At 44.3% G+C, this 24,933-nt stretch overlaps 2 protein-coding genes across 2 annotated transcripts; both read left to right on the forward strand.

Annotated features, from left to right (window-relative positions):
- The first annotated feature begins 2,380 nt into the window (after nt 1–2,380).
- On the forward strand, nt 2,381–3,334 carry LOC127652378 (alpha-protein kinase 1-like). Its single transcript, XM_052138483.1, has one exon. It carries the CDS (start codon nt 2,381–2,383, stop codon nt 3,332–3,334), a length of 954 nt encoding a protein of 317 aa, XP_051994443.1.
- A 12,077-nt stretch (nt 3,335–15,411) lies between these two features.
- Nucleotides 15,412–23,579, forward strand: LOC127652443 (nuclear factor 7, ovary-like). The gene is made up of 6 exons (XM_052138604.1): nt 15,412–16,782; nt 16,902–16,997; nt 17,095–17,328; nt 17,410–17,432; nt 17,502–17,620; nt 23,031–23,579. The coding sequence occupies exons 1-6, from the start codon at nt 16,405–16,407 to the stop codon at nt 23,543–23,545; spliced, it is 1,365 nt and encodes a 454-aa protein (XP_051994564.1). The 5' UTR covers nt 15,412–16,404; the 3' UTR covers nt 23,546–23,579.
- The last annotated feature ends 1,354 nt before the right edge of the window (nt 23,580–24,933 follow it).

The following is a 24,933-nucleotide window of genomic DNA, read 5'->3' on the forward strand; positions in this document are numbered from 1 at the left end:
ATTCAGATAATTAAAATGCATCACATTATTGTGGCAGACAAGTAAAGAGTTGAGAAGACAATTTAAAATGTGTCTTTAGAAGGCAAAATATTGTTTTTCCATATTATTGAGCCTACCTTTGGCATAGAGTCCAAAGCAATCCATTTTGCAATTGAATTAGTCAATCTGTCCCAGATTTATTATAAGGCCTTTTCTAAGGATGCATCAATGTACACATGCCTCAGATTTACGCTTTTGGAGCATAGACCTTACTTTGGTCACGTCATAAATAAAGCATTTTTAGGCCGCTATGTCAAGCTCAGGCCTGTAGCCAGCCTAAGTGGCTACTTTTTTTAAAACTTTTTTTCAAAGTGGAACTTTTAGCAGTTTCCCCCCTCATTTTGTATTTAATTATGAGGTTCAAATACTTCATTTTGGTGACTTTTTATACTTTATGTGCTGGATTAGTTTATCTGCTGGTATCTTAATGAGCACACTTTTTGATGCACTGAAAATATTTACCACAATGTTGTCAAATTGCTTACCAAGTATAACAACCATACCTGCTTTCTCTTCCGTCTCTCCTGCTCCAGCCGGATGTGGTTGGCCTCACTGATTTAGCGCAGGAAAGTTTGACGTTCGACATTAGGTTCCGCAGATGTAAGGGACGGTCTGAAAACTCCACTCACTACACTAAAACACAGATGTCCACTCATTCATTCAATTCACCTGCAAGTTACAAAACTGTAAAATACATTTTCACATTCATAATGTTCTTATAACTTCCCAGAGTACAGACATACACACTACAGACCTGTAGATTATTACAGTATGATCAATTACATAAGTACAGTAATACATTTTAGGGGACAGAAGGACTTACTACTTAATCACAAAAAACCTACAGCCTTTAAAATGAGAATTTAATTTTGGTTAATTTTAGTGATTTTTTTCTATAAAATAATTGATTAATGTACTTATATAATTGATGATACTGTAATACTCTATCCTTTAATAAGTCTGTCTGTCCTCTGGGAAGTTATAAGAACATTCTGAATGTGAAAATGTATTTTACAGTTTTATTTTTATGAATAACTTGTAGGTGAATTGAATGAATGAATGGACATCTATGTTTTAGGGCAAACCTATGGCTCTGGGGTAAACTAAACTATGTTTTCGTGGAGTTTTCAGACGGTCCCTTACATCTGCCAAACCGAATGTTGAATGTCAAATAACTTTCCCGCGCTCAACAGATTTTGCTATGAGTGCACAACGCCTGTTGCTGCGCATGTAACTCCTGTAAAGGCTGATATTAATGAACAATAATACAAAAAAACGGACTTAAATTCTGGACCTTTGGCAGTTGGGTCGTTTAAACTACCGGACCCCAAGCCATGGTCAGTGTGTTCTCTCCAAATTTCTATAAAACATTATTTCCATTTAAATGATTAATTAAAAACGTATATGTTTAATTAATTACTTTCTTGACAATGTACATTATATCATTTAACTTAAAATGCCATTCATTAATTTAATGCATTATTTTTTATTAATTTCATTTTCTTTTCATTTTATTATTTTGATGTATTCATAATTTAAATACAATTCAGTACATATGATTTATTATATTATTATTTAAATGTGTTTTAAGTATTTGTGCAGTGTTTTTAACACTAACAGCATTAAGATAGGAAAGACAGTACAGTCGTTACAGTACATTATGGATGGTATAATAGTTAATTATGGATTTTCTGTGTTTTTTGAAGCCCAGGTACTTTGTCGAACAGTCAGTCTCTCTTCAACACATACACAAACTATTTCAAACACTATTCATCAAATCTCTTTTGATTGCTCCTAATATAAAACTTAAAGTGACCACATGTCCAAAGCTCATTTAACAGCCCTAAAAAGATTCTATGAAGAGGTTTGTTGTATTTTTGTAAACATTTAAAGTCAGAAGTACTGAACAATTCTGTCGAATCTCACTGGTGAAACTTTCTGAGTCACAAAATCTCACTTATGACTTAATACGATTAAAAAGGTTTAGTTCACCCAAGAATAAACATTTGATCATCATTTACTTACCCTGCATGATCTTTCTCCGGCCTCGGTCACCTTTCGGTGATGCAAATGATGACAGAATTTACACTTTTGGGTGAACTATCACTTTAAGTGGTGGTTTGCTAGTTTAGGTGTTTACAGGATGATGAAGGATGTGTGGGAAAACTCAACTCCTGTGTCCTTGTTAACAGACTCCTCTGACTTTATTAACAGTTTTGTCTATTTGTTTTCTTGTCTGCATGTTCCTCTTGTCCTCTGTTCCTGTTTGCTCACACCCTTCTACATAATGAATGCCTCTGTCAGTAATGCATATTGCAAGTGCTGTTGACTGTCCACAGGGATGTGCGGGAACAGTATGTACACCGGTGAGCTTCCACCAAGTCAACAGGAGAATGGTAACCATCCAATACTAACCCAAAAGATGAATGACAATAACTACCTTGCCCCGTTACCCAACACCTACAGGCTCCCACAGCCTCAAACCAACATCCGGTCAGTAGAGCCTTGCAGGTTGCCTGCTGATGCTCCTCCGAGGGCCCCGCAGAATGCACCGGTACCAAACGGGCAGATGCGGCGATTAAAGCAGCATGAGCTGCAGCTGCGGCATATTTGGCAGCGTCAGGAGAAGGAACGGCAGCAGCGCCTGTGTCTGGAGGAGGAACGGCAGCGGCAGGAGCAGCAGAGGGCGCTAGAGAGGCAACGGCGTGAGCTGCTTCAGTTACAGCTGCAACAGCAGCAGCAGGAACACAGGATCCGCAGGCAGCTTTTGCAGCGACAACTGGAAATGGAGCAGCAACAAAGACACAAACAGCAGCAGCAACAGTTGAAAGGACAACTGTCACCCTCTTCTGGACTCTGCACCATCTATGAGGCCATGGAGACCAGCGAGGAGGAAAACGAGGAGACTGGGAATGGATCTGCAAAAAATAAAGAATCCCCCAACCTTAACGGCAATCCTGTCCCGACCAACTTGCCTCTGAGAGTCGCCAATGGAAACCTTCGTCGACCTCCTCCACAGGAGCTGGACTGGAACACAAAACTTGACATGGTCCAGCAGCTGATTAACCAGGCCCTGCTTCTTGATGGTGAGGACGGCTGTCCACCGCTCTTGTACCTGCCTGGGCAGGGCGGAGGCATTCTAAGCCCTCTAGAGAGCAGCCTGTGGCCCCACATCATGTCCCAGTTTGACTCATCAACAGCGACAGTCGCCTCCGTCAGTAGCTACTCCCCCATCAGCCAATGCAGCTCCCCGCAAGGCGACTGGACTGTGGTGGAACTGGAGACACATCACTGAGAGTCCCAGCCCCATTCAGCCCAACATCTGAACTAGCAATATCAATGCTCTATCTCAAACATTTAGATTAACACTATACTGTCCAATAGCTACACCTGCATTCTACATGTGTGCCAAATTTAACCCATAACATTCTTATGAATCTATTATTTGTACTGTTCGTCTTTCACAAGAGTTGTTTTTCTGTAATTGGTGTCTGTGTGTGTGTGTTCTGAATGCAGTAACTTTGAGTTTTCAGTATTTAAACAAACACGTTCCAGAAGAGTCTATTCCCTGTAGTTAATATTTCTTGCTCAACAACTGGTGTGTTATTAAAGCTGAAGTATGTAATTTATGCGCCATTAAGGCCAAAGTATACTTTTGTTGTTCACTTTGCTGATTGGAATGCGCACAATATGCTTGATGCATGCGCGTGCCATTGAGTTTACTAAAAGAGTATCACAAAGCAAATGTACTGCCATGTGTCGAACGCATTCATCTTTGCTCACAGCCAAAAGAGCATACTTTGAAAGACTGAGCACCCGACAATAAGCGAGAACACGGAAAGACAAAGTACACCCGAGGCGTTATCGTCAGTCACCAAATGCAATCGTAAAAATCGCTGTTTTCAAACACATTTCAGAAAAATCTCCTCATCTTCAATTGGTTGTAACAGATAGTCCCGCCCCAAACTCAGAACACTTGTCGAGCCAATCTTGCTGTGTCGGGCTGGACAGGCCCCTCAAACAAATAGAATATGTTGATCAAGCCATTTTAGCTGGGTTTCCATGTATTTGAGTGTGAATTTGGGAATATCGTATAAAAAATCCTGGCTGGAAACACCAAGATGTGAATAAATCTCCAAAAGGTGCATAGAAAACATGTTTGCTTGAGGTAGAACATTTTTTATTCAATAAGACGAAATGCACATAAGCTACGATGGAAAACCATTTACTGAATACATTTCTAGATGTGCATAACAAATGTTACATGATTGCCTCAACAAGTCATGCGACTGAACAATTTGCTCATAACGAAACTAAAAGGCCTGTGCGCAGTTCCAATGAAATCAAAAGGACAAATGGGTGTGACGTCATTTAGAATTGTATCTGGCCAAAACAAAGTTTTTTGCATTTGTTTTTCGATGATTTGAAACATCTTACCATGGCGAACCTTTGGGAAATGTAAGCGCTGCGTAGTTCTAGCGGGAAGACAAGCAGCTGTACATCATCGCACCATTAGCTGGGTACCGTAACTCCTAGTCTGCTTATAATCTATCACATTGCTGTTTCAGTGCGCTAACACAGCAACCTCCTCCACCCCACCACCACTTGTTGAGTCCCGTCCTGCACGGGGGTAGGCTCCTTGCCCTTCCGGCAGGATACAACGGTTCTGAGTACTACTACTTCGGACCGCCAGACGGGGCTTACGCCAAAGAGAGACATTACGTTTCTGTTTTACATTCATCAAATAAATGTCATCTTAAGTTTCACTCAAGTCTGCGAGTCTTCCTGATAGAATTATTCTTACCGGCTTCTGAACGTCTTCTTACTGCCATTGGTCCACGTCATCGGTAGGTGTAACCTGGAGCTCCACCTACTTTGAATTCGACAGGTAATTCCTGTTAGGTCAGTTAAGATCAGTCAACTTGAGCACACCGGCATGCAGTTATTAGCGAGCTGGTGCAAATGTATGATCTGTTCGACATTTTCCAAGAGCATGACATGTGAATTGTTTTGTTTAATTAGTCTACAAAAGGAATCAAATCTATTCAAACACTCTTAAGTGCCCATTTACTCTTGTGTCATTCACACATCTGCTATAATAAGATATGCATCTATCATCATTCATTTGTCTGTATTCTACCCAGAAACACTCTTTAATGCACCCATCTTTGCAGTAGTATCAGTGTCATCATAAATTACATTAACAAAGTGTCATCGGCGCATATTATAGCTGTAGGTATAGCATGTTAGCGGACTTAGCGCATTAGCATATGTAAACAAGGCAAAGTAAAATTATCTACTGCATTTATATACTTTAAATCATCATTGAGTGGTTAAAACAACTTCTTTTGCTGATCTTGTGTGAATTCTACTCAATGAAAAAGGCATAAAGTTATTTATAACACATTTCAATGTCACATTAGTTGATGTTTTACATGTGGTCTTGAGTATCCTCATATTGAAATGTCCTTCAAAACAGCTTCCACAACGGCATGGCCGATGTCTGGAAGTTTGCTATAAGCATGTCATTTCTCAGCTCTTTCAAACCTCTTTTTTTCTGAACGAAGAGTGAAGAAAACTTCTATGTAAATGTGCTGGAGTCTTAACCGTGCGTTCAGACCAGAGGCGTCAGGAGCGTCAAATCGACTGAAAGTCATTAATTTTCTATGACAGCCAGCGTCTCTCGGCGGCGAGAAGCGGCGCGGCGAGTCTTAGTCGGTGTGGGCGTCAGAGGAAAGTTCAAGTGCGGCCAACATTATGGTAATGAGCTGTGACGTGGTTCGGCGGCAACCTATTGGAATATAGAAGTGCTCCGCTCTAGCTAAGTCTAGAGAACACAACCGTGTAAACTTTGGTTCCCACCAAACATTAGTGCCGAAGACAAAATGGAGGAGAAACTGATTATTGCCGTGGCGGGTTTTCCCGTAATATTGATCTGTCCCTGTTTGCTTACAGGGATATAAATATAATAATAAAACGATGAGTGGACAAAGGTGTCTGAAATTGTTGGTGTGCCAGGTGAGTTGATGAAGTGGATATTATGGTTTATATAATATTATATAATAATATATTCAAATATTTCATGAGGATATACGCTACTTGTGGTATGTCGGCAATAAAGATACCGGTTGACATGTCTGGATGTTTTGCGGCCCCTTTAAATATAGTTCATAAAACCAAGCATTCTCAACGAACGTTGCCGCCTATTTCAAATACGTCAGAGCGTCCACAAATTTTCGATAGCGTTGTTGGCAGGGCAGCCAGAGCCAATTTTGACGCTCCCGCCGCCACTGGTCTGAACGCACGGTAACGGTTGCTCTGGTCATCCTGAAATGCTGGAGCCAATGCTTTATTCACTAAATGTTTTTTATGATATTCCTATTATCCACATACATTAAATACGCAGCTTAGATGGAAACATGGCGAGTGTTACACTTTTAGGTGAAATTAACCTATGAATGGTTTACTTATAGCTGACTCTGCACATTGAGTGACAAGAAAAACATATTTTAATGTAGAAAACATTACATGCATCGGCTTTCATTTCTTTTTCACTGTGAGGACTAGTCCACATGTACCATATAACTTAAACTGGTGTCAAATATGTCAATGTTCAGCTTTATCTTTGTAACAGATTGTCTTGGCGATTAATGGCGAATATAGTTGCTTGTCTGTGTAATAAGAGATTTTTACCTTCGTATGCACCAGATTCGTATGTAACAGTGAGTGATTGGCTGTAATTAGATAATGTTTGTGCTTTCCATTGATTAATGGGTAATGTATTGTTGTTGTTGTTGATGTGTGAGAACTGTGGACCTGATGCTGCTGTACTGTTTTGCACTTCTCTCCTCTGAACATTTCTGCTGTAGGGAAGCTGTTCTCCCAACATTCCTGATCCTGTAACCTCATTTCCTGGGTCCCTCTGTTTCAATAGGTTTCTTGGGCTACTGGTGATGTCATGGCAACAAGGAAAATGGAGGTGTCTGAAAGACACATGAGGGAGAAGTGGGGGGTGGGAAGTGTGTAAATGAGGGGGGAAGGGTTTGTTCTCCCCAGAAAAACATCTCTTGTGAATGAGTGGTTTGCTGCCAATCTGAGTTGCAATTATTTATGATTATTTATAAAGCTATATAGTAGATACAGTGTCTACCAGAGGGTTGGTAGTGTGTGTTGTCGACAGGGGTCAACTGGAGTCTTGTTATGGTCTCTCTTTCCAATTACAATAGCTCCATCTACTGATGATATGAGTTGATGTGACGGACAATTCATAAACACCCGGTGTGCTCAAAAATTTCTTACAAGATTTAGCATGTATGTAATTAATGAATTAAATGATTAATATAGTATTTATGTTTGATTTTGAGCCATGTCATTGATGTCACAATACATTTGTTTTTACAGTAAATGTTCAAGCCAAATCTTCACCATTGCATTTACCTATTAGATAAAGTATGAATAACTTCATTATTATTTGTTGTACCTTTTATAGAGCATGTAGCATCCAATTCGATGCATTTTCTACATTATTGGAGATAATGTGAGTAGTTTTCTAGAAGGTAAACTGTATATAATTACTTGGCCGTTTTAAATGGTCTTTTATTGACTAGTTGGATGTTAGTTCAAGTTTATAATCCGAATCTTAGAAACATTTATTAGATGCACATCAATGCTGTGTGCTTTTATTACCACCCTCAACAGAACAGGTTGAGGGTGTGTTCACACTTGTTCAAATGATCCGGACTAACAGAGCAATCGCACCAGATTTTGTTTTAATCCTACCAAACCTTTAAAGGTGACATATCATATATTATTTTATTATCTTTTGGCTAGAGGTCCATTTAAGGTGATATTCACGGTCAAAACTGACTGACCATTGAAAATGAATGGGAAAACAGGAAAAAAAATGATCTGTCAAACACACACACACACACACACACACACACACACACACACACACACACACACACTCACTCACTCACACACACACACACACTTACACACACACACTCACACACACACACACACACACACTTACACACACACACACACACACACACTTACACACACACATGTTGTGTTTCCATGTTTTATGGGGACTTTCCATAGACATAATGGTTTTTATACTGTACAAACTTTATATTCTATCCCCTAAACCTAACCCTACCCCTAAACCTAACCCTCACAGAAAACTTTAGCATTTTACATTTTCAAAAACATAATTTAGTATGATTTATAAGCTGTTTTCTCATGGGGACCAAAAAATTTCCCCACAAGGTCAAACATTTCGGTTTTACTATCCTTATGGGGACATTTGTCCCACACAGTGATAAATACACACACACACACTCACTCACACACACACACACACTTACACACTCACACACACACACACACACACACACTTACACACACTTACACACACACACACACACACACACTCAAACACACACACTTAAACACACACACACACACACACACACACACACACATCATTTCTGTTTCTTGATGTTTTCATTTCTTGACATTATAATGAATTTGCTTTGAGTTATTAAATTTTATGTTTGAAATAAATTATTGGTATAAATTATTTATTCTGTGTGTTTGTAACATCATGGTCAGGTTTGATTGCAGCATAATGACATAAACTGCAAAAACTGACAAATCAATTTTTAAATGCTAAACTTTGACCAATAATAGTTTGATAATGTCTCTATACATATATATATATATATATATATATATATATATATATATATATATATATATATATATATATATATATATATATATATATATAAATATCCAAATGCAGATGTTGTGATGAAATATAAAATTAGGTTCTGACAAGCATCAGACTGCACAGTGTGTGACTACAGTCGTCTACTGGCTGTTACTGGCGTCACATGATGTTCAATCATGTTATTTATATTTAATTCACCAGATGGCAGAAATCTGCCTCCAATATATGTCACATACTCATATTTCTTCATGTTTCAACTTATAGAAGTGTAGTTCTGAATTTGTATATGCAAATTTATGGTCAGATTTTAAATGTACATGTCCATCCATCCATCCATCCATCCATCGTCAACCGCTTATCCTGTGTACAGGGTCGCGGGGGGCTGGAGCCTATCCCAGCTAACATTGGGCGAAAGGCGGGGGACACCCTGGACAGGTCAAATGTACATGTAAATAAGATAAAAATAGCATAAAATCCCAAAAGAAATTAATAATTTGATTGTTCTTCAGGGAAGAAATCTTATCATTATCATCATCAAAAATACCAAGACATGAACACCAAATAGAGATGCAATTTTTCAATCCCATCGGAGGGTTAAATGAACTACAGAACAATCATATTACAATGCCCAAAACTATGTAAGTGAAATGACATGTGATCAGTTCGTTTTATAGCTAAATGCTCAATGTTTTAGTTTTTTCTACCTTGGACACCTTAACATGAAAAGTCCTTCTTGTCTCTTTTCATGATCAGTGTTCCTGTAGATGTGACTGTTATTGCAATAAAACTTCTGAAAGGTATTTACAATAAACATTCATACACATTTATAGCCTGCAATCATTGTAACAGTTAAAACCTGCATACATATCCATAAACATAAATGTGTTTACATTGATTATATCTAGTTGTTTGTGTTCATAATATTCTATTAATTCAGTGACAGATAACTCTAGATCAGCCAGATTTACTGGCTCCACTGGTCCCTGGTGTCTTTAACTACTGTGCACTGACATTGAAATACATACAAAACAATGAATTTATTGTGTTAATACATGTTGTTCAGAAACATTCACATTTGCCGTTACTGAAGTTGAGGTACAGGTAGGGGTAGAGGTGAAGGGTTAGGTTTAGGGGAACGGTTAACAGTGTAACTATGTAATTAAATGCAGGTATTTATAAGTACAATGCATCAACACAAATGTACATAATAAATACATTGTAAAAAATGCATAAGTACATATTCAACTAACAATTTTTGGTTACCAAAACCTAATGTTCCCAGAACGTTCCCAGAACAGCGCTTTAAGGTTGTTTTAGGTTTTCCACAAAAGTTTTCTTTATGGAAGTAGAACATTTATTTTATGTTATACATGATGGTTTCCCTAACGTTCCCTTAACCCCTTAACATCTAAAACTTTTCTGCAACCATGCTGCAACCTCAATAAACAGATAAGCTACCGATAGTTAAAATATTTATTAATGAAATATTATTAATATATAATCATTAAAATCAGCCACAACACATTTTGGAAGACTAACAAATCCTTTCTGCAACCCCACTGAAAACTCAGCCTTCTAAAACACTACTTTAGCTCCATTATGCTAATATGCAGATATTAAAGTAAATTACTCAAAGTAACAAATTACTTCAACACAGTTGAGGATTTTTAAAGTCTGAAATTCATTGAATAAAACATTCAAGTAACCTTACAAGGCTAATGTGGTGGTGGTGTAGTGGTCTAAGCACATAACTGGTAATCTGGAAATCAGAAGGTCCCTGGTTCGATCCCCACAGCCACCACCATTGTGTCCTTGAGCAAGGCACTTAACTCCAGGTTGTTCCAGGGGGATTGTCCCTGTAATAAGGGCACTGTAAGTCACTTCGGATAAAAGTGTCTGCCAAATGCATAAATGTAAATGTAAATCTGTTTCTCTTCATTTGTAGTCAATAAACAAAAAACCTTTCGGTTGAACTTACACATCATGTTCCTTGCAATCATATGAGTCAAATCAAGAACATTTAGTTAATCTCACATTTCGAAGTAATTATTTATTGAGGAAAGTGTTAAAAGTCAGCGAGTCGTCCCTGAATGACTGTTAATTATTAAATTGCGCAAGAGCACAAATTTCTGTGTCTGGATCAAATACACAAATAAATCTATCAGACAGCGAAGGTAAGATTAGATACAGGGTTGAGAGTGTTACTTTTTAAATGTAATCTGTTACAAATACTTATTACTTGGTAAAAATGTAATCATTATTGTAATACAGTTACCTTGCTAAGAAAGTAATATAATCAGTTACTGTGGCAGGGCGGACGGCGGGGCCGGGTCGTGATTCTACACACCCGGTCCCTTATTAGGCTAATTAAGCCTCCGAGGGAGATAAGGGCCGACTGTGGAGGATTGTGTGAGAGAGAGAGATCATTTACGGACATGTCCGTCATGTGTGTGTTTGTGCTTTTGTTTTAAGTTTATTATTAAAATATTATTTATATCGTCAAGCCGGTTCTCACCTCCTCCTTTCCCTTGAACTACTTTACACTGGTGCCGAAATCCGGGAAGAGGGATACGCCGTAGTAGAGTTCTTGCCACTACCGTCCACCCCAACGGCGCAGCTGCGGCCATCTGCTGGGGGATGAGGAGCCCAGCCGCCTGGAAGCGGACGACGGTCGCCGACCGCGAGGAGAGAAGGGGCTCCTAAACGACTGCCTGGAGCGGTCAGGGCCGCTGCCAGGGGCGGAGGAGTCCCCTACCAGCCGCTGAAATGTGGCGGGGTTTGAGACCACCGACCGCGAGCGAGGAGGGGCTCGCTGCCGACCACCTGGAGCGGGAGAACTGCTGCCAGGGGCGGGGAAGACCCCTTCTGTTCCCCGAGAACACGTCGGGGCGTTCTGTCCGCCAGGGGCTGGAGGTCTGCCTCTGATCCGCCCGGAGCGTCCGTTAGAGGGTGGAGGAGTGGCCGAGGAACAAGCTGCGGCGTATCGGAGAACTGTTTTTTTTTTATGATATAAATAATATTTTAATAATAAACTTAAAACAAAAGCACACACATGACGGACATGTCCGTAAACGATCTCTCTCTCCCGCACAATCCTTCGAAGTCGGCCTTTATCCCTCTCGGAGGCTTGATTAGCCTAATAAGGGACCGGGTGTGTAGAATCACGACCCGGCCCCGCCGTCCGCCCTGCCACAGTTACTTTTGAGTACCTCAAGATCACACTTGTGAATAAAATCAAGAGAAAAGCAATATGTTCTCAATAACTTTTAATCATACCTTCTGAATGTAAACAAACCTTGTTTGAATAATGCTATGAGTGATGTAGCTATTATTATGTATAAGAAAAAAACATGAAAAACAGGGACATAGGAAAACAGAATATGTATGTATTGAAGTTAGCATGTAGTCTAATTGGCACTGACCATTCATCAACTTCCAACTGCAATAGATAGATCATATGCAATCTTCATCATCATCATCATTATTATTATTATTATTAATGCCTCCAGTGCATGTCATCATGTTTTAAAGAATAGATCAAAATGGATTTAAAACTTATTAGTGTGTCTTGATTTACTTATTTTTACTTTCTATGATTTTCTATTTGCCAGTATTTCTCCCTCACCCATACTTTTGAACTGTTCTTAACAATACATTTAAAATAAGTATCAAAATCACATAAATTATCCATTGCACTTTTCCCCTCAGAATAATTTTTAAATTAATTGAGTAGGCAAACCATCACCTTATCGTTGTTGAGAGGTTTGTGTGCCCTTATGATCCTGAGGGCTGAGTTGTCTGGAGCCAGGTGCTCCTGGTAGTGTCTCCCAAGGCAAAGTGGTCTCAGGTGAGGGGCCAGACTAAGAATGGTTCACAAAGACCCCATGGAAATAATGGCAAAAGGAGGAGTTACCCTGCCCGGAGGAAGCCCGGGGCCCCCGTCTGGAGCTAGGCCCAGATGTAGGGCTCGTCGCCGAGTGCCTGGTGGCCGGGTTTGCCACGGAGCCGACCGGGCACAGCCTGAAGAAGCGATGTGACACCCCATCTACATCCCTTGGGCCCACCACCCATTGAAGAAACCACAGGAATCGGGTGCACTGCCATATGGGTGGCAGTGAAGGCCAGGGGTCTCGACAGACCAGAGCCGGGTGGCAAAGTTTAGAACTGGGGATGTGGAATGTCACCTCGCAGGGGGGAAGGAGCTGGTGCTGGTGAGGGAGGTGGAGCACTGCCAGTTGGATCTGGTGGGGCTTAATTTGACGCACAGTCTTGGCTCTGGATCCATACTCCTGGATAGGGGATGGACTCTATTCTTCTCTGGAGTTGCCCAGGGTGTGAGGTGATGGGCGGGTATGGGGATACTCATGAGTCCCCGGCTGAGCGGCACTATACTGGAGTTTACCCCGGTGGACGAGAGGGTCGCCTCCCTATGCCTACAGGTTGTGTGGGGGGGGGACTCTGACTATTGTCTGTGCATATACACTGAATAGCAGTTCAGAGTATTTGGCATTCTTGGAGATCCTGAATGGAGTCCTGAATAGGGCCCCAGTAGGGGACTCCATAGTGATGCTGGGTGACTTCAACGTGCACGTGGGAAAAGACAGGGACACCTGGAGAGGTGTGATTGGGAGGAACGGCCTCTCCGATCTGAACCCGAGTGGATGTTTGTTGTTAGACTTCTGTACTAGTCATCGATTATCTATAACAAACACCATGTTCGAACATAAGGATGCTCATAAGTGTACGTGGTACCAGAGCACCCTAGGCCGAAGGTTGATGATCGATTTTGTAATCATGTCGTTGGATCTGAGGCCATATGTTTTAAACACTCGGGTGAAGAGAGGGGCGGAGCTGTCAACCAATAGGCATATGGTGGTGAGTTGGATCAGAGGGTGGGGAAAGACTCTGGACAGACCTGGGAAGCCCAAGCAAGTAGTGCGGATGAACTGGGAACATTTGGAGGAGGCCCCTGTCCACAAGATCTTCAACTCACACCTCCGGTGGAGCTTTTCAGGCATCCCTGCGGAAGTTGGGGACATTGAACCAGAGTGGGAAATGTTCAAAGCTTCCATTGCCAAAGCCGCAGTGGAGAGCTGCGGCCTTAAGGTCTTAGGTGCCTCGAGGGGCGGTAACCCATGAACACCGTGGTGGACACTGATGGTCAGGGAAGCCGTCTGACTGAAGAAAGAGGCCTTCCGGGATATGTTGTCCCAGAGGTCTCCGCAGGCAGTTGCAAGGTACCGACGGGCCCAAAGGGCTGCAAACTCTGCCGTGAGGGAGGCAATGCAGTGGGTGTGGGAAAAGTTTGGAGAAGCCATGGAGAAGGACTTTTGGTCCACACCAAAGTGATTCTGGAAAACCGTCCACCACTTTAGGAGGTGGAAACGGGGAACCATCCAAGCTGTATACAGCAAAGATGGGACGCTGTTGACCTCAACTAAGGAGGATATTGGGAGGTGGAAGGAACACTTTGAAGAACTCCTAAATCCCAACACACCCGGCAGAGCCGGAGGATGATGGGGGATCAGATGAAATGTCCCTGGGGGAGGTCACTGAGGTAGTTAAACAACTCTGCAGTGGCAAAGCCCCGGGGATTGATGAGATCCGACCACAAATGTTGAAAGCTTTGGATGTGGAGGGGGTGTCATGGATGACATGCCTCTTCAACATTGCGTGGAAATGTGGGACAGTGTCCAAGGAGTGGCAGAACGGGTTGGTGGTACAGGGGTATCACACTTCTCAGCCTCCCTGGTAAAGTTTACTCCAAGGTGCTGGAGAGGAGGATTCGGCCGATTGTCGAACCTCGGATTGAAGAGTCGAGTTCGTTCCATGTGGTGGTTGGTCTCCATCAGGGCTGCGCTTGGTCAACAATCCTGTTTGTGATATTCATGGACAGGATATCAGGTGGGGAAGGGGTGCGGATCGGTGGGCTGGGGATCTCAACGCTGCTTTTTGCAGATAAACATCTAGGGAGGTGTTTCAGGCACATCCAGCTGGGAGGAGGCCTCAGGGAAGACCCAGGCATGTTGGAGAGATTACATCTCCACACTGGCCTGGGATCGCCTCTGGGTCCCCCAGTCAGAGCTTGTTAATGTGGCTCGGGATGGGGAAGTTTGGAGCCCCCTGCTGGAGCTGCTTCCCCCGCAAGCAGTGGTCTATATCATTTTATGTCAGAAGGATTTTTGTTTATTTGTTTACATTTTGAAAAGTGTAATCCTGCTAGTAATCCTAATTTTTACAGAATGTAACGGTAATCTGAATACATTTATTTTGTATGTAACTGTAACGGATTACAGTTACACATTTGTTTGTATCCTGATTACATTTAATTTAATTTCTTCACTAATTTCATCCTTTGTCGTATGTCAACCTCTCTGCAACGTTTATGAAAAATAAACAAATATGATGATGAAAAATAATAACAAATTTGAAAAATAAACCTAAAAATAACCATAGAAAAAGTTATCTATAAGTTAAGTTCTTTATAAGTTAGTAAGTTTGTCCCACAAAAACGTTTCTGCAACATTCTGATAAAGTCAGTTTATTGTTGTAAAAATACAACCTAAAATAACGATTAGAGAACGTTCTGTATAAGTTCTTTTAACGTTGCTACACAAAAATCTGCCTGCAACGTTAGTTTAAAAATTTTACCTAATGAGAAGGGTTTTACAACGTTAGGAATTTGTTTTCAAACAAATATCCAAACGGGAACATATAATAACGTTAAAGACACCTAATATAAAGTGAGTCTGCATTTCCTGTCATGAACATCACTGTAGAATTGTATTTAACTTTACAAGGTGGTTGTCTAGATACAATACCACAGACATGAATAATCAATAACTGTCGTGTCAAACACCAGAAAATAACTTTTCACACGTTTATCACTTCCATTTATCACAATGTAAGATCATTTTCTTTTTAGTGTGTCCTAGGATAACACACTCGCCAATGTGCATTCATAAGAACTCATCAACCAAAAATGTCTGACGACAGCATCAAATTTATATTTATATCAAATAACATAATTGATAGAAATTGCATGTTTATAGAGATATAACAATTATGCTTCTCAGTAAATGTGTTCTCTCATCTACATTTTAAGAGTCTGATCCAAGATTCAAGAGAGTTTCAGTTTTAGTTCTTTGTGTGTTTAACTTGAAGTTGGTTCATCTGGTCTGACCTGTTCACAACACTTACCAGGAAGTGACTGTCTTATTATTTTTCTCTTTACTGTCGTACTGACTCTAGAAAGGAATCAGTGCAGAACGAAAGGAAACTTTGACAAGGAGGAGGGTGGGGCAAATCCGGGCTGTGATTATGCACGCCCGGCCCCAATCAGGTAAATGCAGCAGCAGTTCGGGGGAGAGAGAGCCACATGCAGATTCTGTGTCTTTCTGTTTACGTTTTCATTAAACCATTATTTTGACTGTTCAGAAAGTTCCCGCCTCCTCTTTTCACATTTCAAACGTGTTACAGAAACACTTTTAAAAATGATTTTTGTGAAGTTTGTTTCAGAGTCGACAGCAGATCTTTGGTGATTCTGATGATTATTCATTATTGAAAGCAACATTCAGAAAGTGAAAGTAAAGTTCAGATTGTTGGAGCTTTTATAAACCGTGAAAATGGATTCACTCTCTGTGGAAGAACTTTCTTGTCCCGTGTGCTGTGAAATCTACAAGAATCCTGTTGTTCTGTCGTGTAGTCACAGTGTGTGTAAAGAGTGTCTTCAACAGTTCTGGAAAACCAAGAGAACTCAGGAGTGTCCCGTCTGCAGGAGAAGATCTTCAAGAGATGAACCTCCTCGTAATCTGGCATTGAAGAACTTATGTGAGATGTTTGTGAAGGAGAGAAATGAGGAGGAGATCTGCAGTTTACACAGAGAGAAACTCAAACTCTTCTGTCTGGACGATAAACAGCCGGTGTGTTTAGTGTGCAGAGATTCAGAGAAACACGTCAATCATAAATTCAGACCCATCAGTGAAGTTCTTCCATCTTACAAGGTACAACAAACTTCTTGATTCATATGCAAGGACAAAATAAATTGCTTTAAACAATATTTATCATACTATATATTACATACAGGAACATATTACAGTATTTTCACTTTGTTAAATTTCAGGAGAAACTCAATACAGCACTGAAGTCTTTACAAGAGAAACTCAAACACACAGAAAACATGAAAGGAGAGTGTGATAAATCAGTGCGACACATCAAGGTGAGGATACAGAATCAACAATCAAACACATTTGCTGATAAATGATGTGATGTGTGTGAATGCAGAGCTGATTGAAGTGAATTTGATGTGATTTCAGACTCAAGCTGAGCACACAGAGCGTCAGATTAAAGAGCAGTTTAAGAAGCTTCATGAGTTTCTCCGACATGAAGAAGAAGCTACAATCACTGAACTGAGAGAGGAAGAGGAGCAGAAGAGTCAGATGATGAAGAAGAAGCTTGAGGAGATGAACACACACATCTCAGCTCTTTCACACACAATCAAAGACATGGAGGAAATGATGAAAGCCAATGACGATGTCTCATTTCTAAAGGTGACAGTCAAACTCTCATCATTGATTTCTGCTCTTATTGATCATTTGAGGAGCTCATCAAGTGTTTTTTGTCTTTTGCAGAACTTTAATGTGACAATGGAAAGGTAAGTGTCTCCTCTCTATGGTTGTGAAGTCAAAGTCACTGCAGTACTGACTCCTGAATGTTCTTCCAGAGTCCAGATCTCACAGCCGGATCCACAGATGACTTCTGGAGCTTTCATTCATGTGCCACATTACTTGGGCAACCTGACATTCAGAGTCTGGAAGAAGATGCGAGACATTGTCCACAAGAGTGAGTCCACAAAACATCTCTGCTCGCACACTGAGAGTGTGACATTTGAATATTTACACACACACACACACACACACACACACACACACACACACACACACACACACACACACACACACACTCACACACTCACACTCACACACACACACACACACACACACACACACACACACACACACGTTGGTCTACTTATCATTATGAGGACTTTCCATGGACATAATGTTACGATCCCTGGTTGTCTGCCCCGTGTTTTCCGTGTCACCGTCACCATGTTTCCCAGTCCTCATAATTGTGTCATTGTTCGCACCTGTTTGTCGTTTGTTATCGTCATGTCTCTGTGCATTTAAACCCCGCTGTTCCTCCATTCCCTTGTCGTTCGTTGTTCCCACTGTTTTGATGTTTCTGAAGGTCCCGATGTATATACTCTGTCTCCTGTCTCAGCCGTGTTCACCCTGCCATGTTTTCCCAGTTCGTGTGCCCTTGAATGTTTTCCTGTTTTAGTTTCTGTTTACCCATCGTGGTAGTTTCCTTTGTTCTTGTCCATTTATTTTCACTTTGTTCAATAAACCCGCATTTAGATCCCACTCCTTGTCTGCCCTCGTCTGCATCTTAACAGAACGAACGACCCACAATGTATCTAGCGGTTCTTCAGGCGAACTGTCGACTGTTGGATTTGAGGCAAGGAAGCCGACCGGTGGATGATCATGTCAGAGACTTTCTTGAGTTGGCGAGTGCCACCGACTTCCCTGACTCCTCCCTGGTGGTTTTCTTCCGGGATAATCTGACCGGTTCGCTCAAGGAGCGGTTGCCACCGGCGACGCGCGGCTGGACGCTCCGCGATTTTGTGGAGGAGACGCTTCTGGCATGCGGCTCGCCGTTCACTGTGGGTGTTGTTGAGGAGGATCCTGCCTCTCCCCCCACAGTGGTGACCCTCCAGTCGTCCATGGCTCGTCCTGTTTCGCCTGCCCCACCTGCCAGCAAGCCAACCCCCACGCCTGCCTTGATCAACGAGCCAGCGCTGCCAACTTCGTCCGCCCGGAGGAGGAGGAGGAGAAGAAAGGCTTCCGCTCCCCAGCTCACACCTGCCACGGTCTGCGAGCCAGAGCCCACGCCTGCCACGGTCTGCGAGCCAGAGCCAGCGCCTGCCACGGTCTGCGAGCCAGAGCCCACGCCAGCCACGGTCTGCGAGCCTGAGCCCACGCCAGCCACGGTCAGCAACCCTGAGCCAGCGCCTGCAGCCTCGAACGTCAGTTAGCCAGCGCCTGCAGCCTCGTACGTCAGTGAGCCAGTGCCTGTAGCCTCGACCGTCCCAGAGCCAGCGCCTGTAGCCTTGACCGTCCCAGAGCCAGCGCCTGTAGCCTCGACCGTCCCAGAGCCAGCACCAGTAGCCTCGACCGTCCCAGTGCCAGCGCCAGTAGCCTCGACCGTCCCAGAGCCAGAGCATCTCGAGCCTCCCAGGGCTCCGCCTCTCGAACCTCCCGAGCCTCCCATGGCTCCGCCTCCAGAGCCTTCCAGGACTCCCCCTCTCGAGCCTCCCAGGGCTCCGCCTCCCAAGCCTCCCAGGGCTCCGTCTCTCGAGCCTCCCAGGGCTCCGCCTCTCGAGCCACCCGAGCCTTCCAGGGCGCTGCCTCTCGAGCCTTCCAGGGCTCCGCCTCTCGAGCCTCCCAGGGCTCCGCCTCTCGAGCCTTCTACTGCTCCGCCTCCAGAGCCATCTAGGGCTCCGCCTCCCGAGCCTCCTATGGCTACACCTCCAGAACCTCCTACGCCTCTGCCTCCAGAGCCTCCTACGGCTCCGCCTCCAGAGCCATCCAGGGCTCGCCTCCAGAGCCATCCAGGGCTTCGCCTCCCGAGCCTCCTACGGCTCCGCCTCCCGAGCCTCCCAGGGCTCCGCCTCCCGAGCCTCCTACGGCACCACTTCCCGAGCCTCCTACGGCTCCACCTCCAGAGCCTCCAGAGCCTTCCAGGGCCCCGCCTCTAGAGCCTCCTACGGCACCACCTCCAGAGCCTTCCAGGCCTCCGCCTCTAGAGCCTCCTACAGCGCCACCTCCCTCGGCTCCACCTCCAGAGCCTTCCAGGCCTCCGCCTCTAGAGCCTCCTACGGCGCCACCTCCATCGGCTCCGCCTCCAGAGCCTTCCAGGTCCCCGCCTCTAGAGCCTCCTACGGTGCCACCTCCCTCGGCTCTGCCTCCCGAGCCTTCCACGGCTCCGCCTCTAGAGCCTCCTACAGCGCCACCTCCCTTGGCTCCGCCTCCTGAGCCTTCCTCAGCTCCTTCTCCCGAGCCTTCCGTGGCTTTGCCTTCCACTGCTCCGCCACCCGAGCCTCCCTCGGCTCCGCCTCCTGAGCCTCCCTCTGCTCTGCCTCCTGAGCCTCCCTCTGCTCTGCCTCCTGAGCCTCCCTCAGCTCCGCCTCCTGAGCCTCCTTCAGCTCCGCCTCCTGAGCCTCCTTCAGCTCCACCTCCTGAGCCTCCCACGGCTCCGCCCCCTGAGCCTCCAGAGCTTTCCATGGTTCCGCCTCCCTCGGCTCCGCCTCCTGAGCCTCCCGAGCCTTCCTCGGCTCCGCCTCCTGAGCCTCCCGAGCCTCCCTCAGCTCTGCCTCCTAGAGCCTTCCTCGGCTCCGCCTCCTGAGCCTCCCACAGCTCCGCCTCCTGAGCCCCCAGAGCCTCCCTCAGCTCTGCCTCCTGAGCCTCCAGAGCCTCCCTCATCTCCGCCTCCTGAGCTTCCCACGACTCCGACTCCAGAGCCTTCTACGGTTCCACCTCCTGAGCCACCCATGGCTCTGCCACCTGGGTCTTCCACGGCTCCGCCCTCGGAGTTCCCCATGGCTGTCCTGTGGCCGCCTCCCAGGCCTCCTGAACCTGTCCCTGCCCCTTGGACTGCCTTCTTGCCCTCTGTGCCCCCTTGTACTGCCTTCTTGCCCTCTGTGCCCCCTTGGACTGCCTTCTTGCCCTCTGTGCCCCCTTGGACTTCCTGCTCGCCCCCTGTGCCCCCTTGGACTGCCTTCTTGCCCCCTGTGCCCCCTTGGACTGCCTTCTTGCCCTCTGTGCCCCTTGGACTGTCTTTGTGCCCCCTTGGACTGTCTGTCTGCCCCTTGTGCCCCCTTGGACTGCCTGTCTGCCCTCTGTGCCCCCTTGGTCTGCCTGTCTGCCCCTTGTGCCCCCTTGGACTGTCTGGTTTTCCTGTGTGCTCTCCGTGGTCTGCCAGTCCCCCCCTCATTCCGTGGATCGATTTTGTTTTTTTTTTGTGTATGTTTTGTTTTGTTTAGGATCGTCTGGAATCTGATCCTTTGAGGGGGGGTTATGTATACGATCCCTGGTTGTCTGCCCCGTGTTTTCCGTGTCACCGTCACCATGTTTCCCGGTCCTCATCATTGTGTCATTGTTCACACCTGTTTGTCGTTTGTTATCGTCATGTCTCTGTGCATTTAAACCCCGCTGTTCCTCCATTCCCTTGTCGTTCGTTGTTCCCACTGTTTTGATGTTTCTGAAGGTCCCGATGTATACTCTGTCTCCTGTCTCAACCGTGTTCACCCTGCCATGTTTTCCCAGTTCGTGTGCCCTTGAATGTTTTCGTGTTTTAGTTTCTGTTTACCCATCGTGGTAATTTCCTTTGTTCTTGTCCGTTTATTTTCACTTTGTTCAATAAACCCGCATTTAGATCCCACTCCTTGTCTGCCCTCGTCTGCATCTTAACACATAATTATTTTTATACTGTACAAACTATAGATTCTATCCCCTAAACATAACCCTCACATGATCCATTCACCTCCACAAAAGCTGCTGGATTTATGGCGCATTACAGCGGCTTCTCCCCCTCTTGCACCGGTTGAGTGCAGAGAACACCCCTGGGCGCTTCAGCAGCCTAAAAGTATACATCATTCCTCTAAAAGAGTATATTTCTCTTCCAAATGAGTGGCACTCATGGATAGCGTCTTTAAAAATATGCCTTTTCCGTTTGTGCATATTTCCTGGTTGTGATCGTAACTTCTCCACTTCCCACAGCAACAATCGCTGCCTCACGTAATGGGCGCTGCCCGCGCTGGGACAACGTTTGCAGACAGGTCATTTTCTCACTGCGAGAACATGATTATGGCCACGCACCGCACCACCCCCCAGAGGGAAAGCGACCCCTGGTTTGAGGCTGTGTCAGTTAGCACTGGAAGCGATTTGGGGATTTCAATGGGAGCCGCTCTGCCGGGTAGCCCCCCACGGACATCCCATTCCCCAGCACACTCGTTTGCCCCAGTGAGTTCTGCAATGGGACTGCCGGACATATGTGTTGTTTTTGTCCAAGTGAGTCAGGGCTGAGTGAAGAGCTGAGGCGATAGCATCCTCAGTTGAACTGTTTGGTTTGTAGGCCTGTGATCCCCACAGCCACCACCATTGTGTCCTTGAGTAAGGCACTTAACTCCAGGTTTCTCTGGGGGGATTGTCCCTGTAATAAATGCACTGTAAGTCGCTTTGGATAAAAGCGTCTGCCAAATGCATAAATGTAAATGTAGGCAAACTGATAGGGGTCCAGTGTTGGGGCAGGCATGTTTTCAGGTGGGAGAGGACCAGCCTCTCAAAACACTTAGCGATGATGGGAGTAAGAGCAATGGGGTGGAAGTTGAGGGCCACTGCAGCAGCATGTTTTGGTACTGGTACAATGGAGGCTGTTTTGAAGCAGGTGGGGAAGGAGGGGAATGGCCTGGGCCAAGGAGAGGTTGAAAATGTTGATGAAGATGTCAGCCAGCTGTTTTGCGCAAACCCTGAGCACTCGGCCAGGGTTGCCATCGGGGCCAGCAGCTTTATGTGCATTCACTCTGCTCAAGGTGGAGCACATGTCACTGGTGGAAAATGTGAGTGGAAGATCATCAGGTGGGAGCTCAGCTTTTATGAGTGGTTCTGTGTTTCCACAATCAAAGCGAACATTAAAGGTGTTCAGTTCATCTGGGAGGGTGGCATTACTGGTTGGGCGGGGGCTGGGGGGGGGGGGTTGCTGTTTGCTGGTTTGTAATCTGTGAGAGCATGGATGCCTGTCCACATACGTCGGAGTCATTGTCCATTAAATTTTCCTTAGTCCGCAGTTTGTAATTGTGTTTGGCTGCTTTAATTCCCCTCTTCAGATTGGCCCTGGATAAACAGTAGGCTTCCTGGTCACCAGATCTGAAAGCAGCATCACGTGCCCTCAGCAGGATTCAGACTTCCTTGTTCATCCAGAGTTTCTGATTGTTTTATGGGTGGTTACCTTATTGACACACCTGTTGATGTTTTGATATTTATGTAGGTATTAATGTCCATGTGTGAGTCCAGGTTGGCCTGAGAAGCAAACGCATTCCAGTGTTCATAATTCATAATAATCTGTAATTGACTCAATCATGATCATATGAACAAGAGAATAAAATCATCTGTTGATTGTTTTCTCTCATCAGCTCCTGTGATTCTGGATCCAAACACTGCACATCCAAATCTGATCCTGTCTGATGATCTGAAAAGTATGAGTTGCAGCAAGAACAATCAAATATTACCTGATAATCCAGAGAGATTTGATATATATTCATGTGTTCTGGGTTCAGAGGGGTTTAACTCAGGAACACACTGCTGGGATGTGGAGGTTAAAGACAATATATGCTGGACTCTTGGAGTAACTACAGCATCAAACCCGAGGAAGAGAAGAGTTTTCTTTGACACTGATGTCTGGAGCGTGGCGAACAGTAATCATGGATTTATCTCAAGGTGTTCCTCTACTGTTTTTCATGCCAAACAGAAACTTGAGCATGTGAGAGTTCATCTGGATTATGACGGAGGAAAAGTGTCATTCTCTGATCCTGTAACTAACACACATCTGCACACATTCACACAAACATTTACACACACACTCTTGCCATTCTTCTGGAGTTGTGATGTCACATCCTCTCTGAGGATTTTACCAGTAAAATGTTTGTAACAACAGAAAATCCACATTGTGTCGATGTGTGACAATAAAGTGATTTGATTTGATTGATTGAAAATCACAGTAATATCTGATTCTTTTTACAGATATTTCAGATGTAATATATAAATCATAACCCAACATAAACTAAACAACTAACATTTAATCAAATAAGATTGAGTATTACCATCCCACACAACGTCTTAACCAACTCTTTCATAGTTCATAGAAATCTGTTCAATTTTATCATACTGTAAAAACACTTCAGCATGTACTCTCCCCATCCAGTCTGTTTGTTTGTTTTGTTCCCTATCTGTCACTCACTCCACATTGTGTCGATGAGTTGACACTAGGTGTTCACTCTAGGGAGCCCAGACATCTTGAGAAAAGGCCAATGAGAATTTACCGCTTGCAAACAAACAGACTTTTTTCGGAGTCGAGCAGTCGCATTCACTGTGCTGAATTCCTCCTGCCATTTCCATTCATCTCTTCTCCCTAAGATGTTGGATCTACGGCGCATTCCAGCGGAACTCCCCCTTCCACACTATGGTTGTGTCGAGCAATACCCCTGGGTGCTTCAGCAGCAGAAGCGGAGTGAAAAGCTTTGTATATATATATATATATATATATATATATATATATATATATATATATATATATATAAATATACATTTACATACACCTATATACAAATATATTCAAAAAAGAGTAATTTTCCTCTGAAAGAGTGGCGCAAACGAAAAGCGTCTTTTTCAAGATGCCTTTTCGTTTGTGTATATTTCCAGGTTGCGGTCGATATCTCTCCCCTTCTGATTGCCATGATCACTTCCTTATATGTCTGGGTGCCACCCATGCAGAGTCAGCATTCATGGATGGTTCATGTCCTCACTGCTAGGATATGACCATGGCTACATTGCGGTCGTGGCTTGCCCTCGTAAGGTGCATGATGAGCTCCCGTGCTCATGGCAGGCACCTTTCACTGCCCGAACATGGTCCGTGAGCTCCTCCGCTCTCACTAACCTCGATGGCGGGGCGACAAGAGGCTACTCTGCGATTCCCCAAGTGGACCAAGCGGTTGCGATGCACTTGTGCCCGCAAAATGCCACCACTTGACGGAATCGTCCGAGGCTAAGGTCTTGCATGCCATGGCACTCCTGCAGGTGTACCAAGCCAAGGCACTTAGAGAACTGCACGAAGGTAGTCCTGGGTAATGCAGGAGCTGCGCTTGGTGACTGTGCAGATCCTCTTAGTGGACCCTTATTGGCCCTCCCGGATTTGGTTCTCAGACCTCACGATAGCCCCCGAGGCAAAGACCCCCAGAGATGCGCAGTAGGGTCAATGCTTTCCTTCCTGCAAGAAAAGTTGTAGGGACGGCTGTCTCCCTCCACCTTGAAAGTGTATGT

Source organism: Xyrauchen texanus, chromosome 12 (assembly GCF_025860055.1).
Source record: "Xyrauchen texanus isolate HMW12.3.18 chromosome 12, RBS_HiC_50CHRs, whole genome shotgun sequence".
In the NCBI taxonomy this organism is placed as follows: Eukaryota; Metazoa; Chordata; class Actinopteri; order Cypriniformes; family Catostomidae; genus Xyrauchen; species Xyrauchen texanus.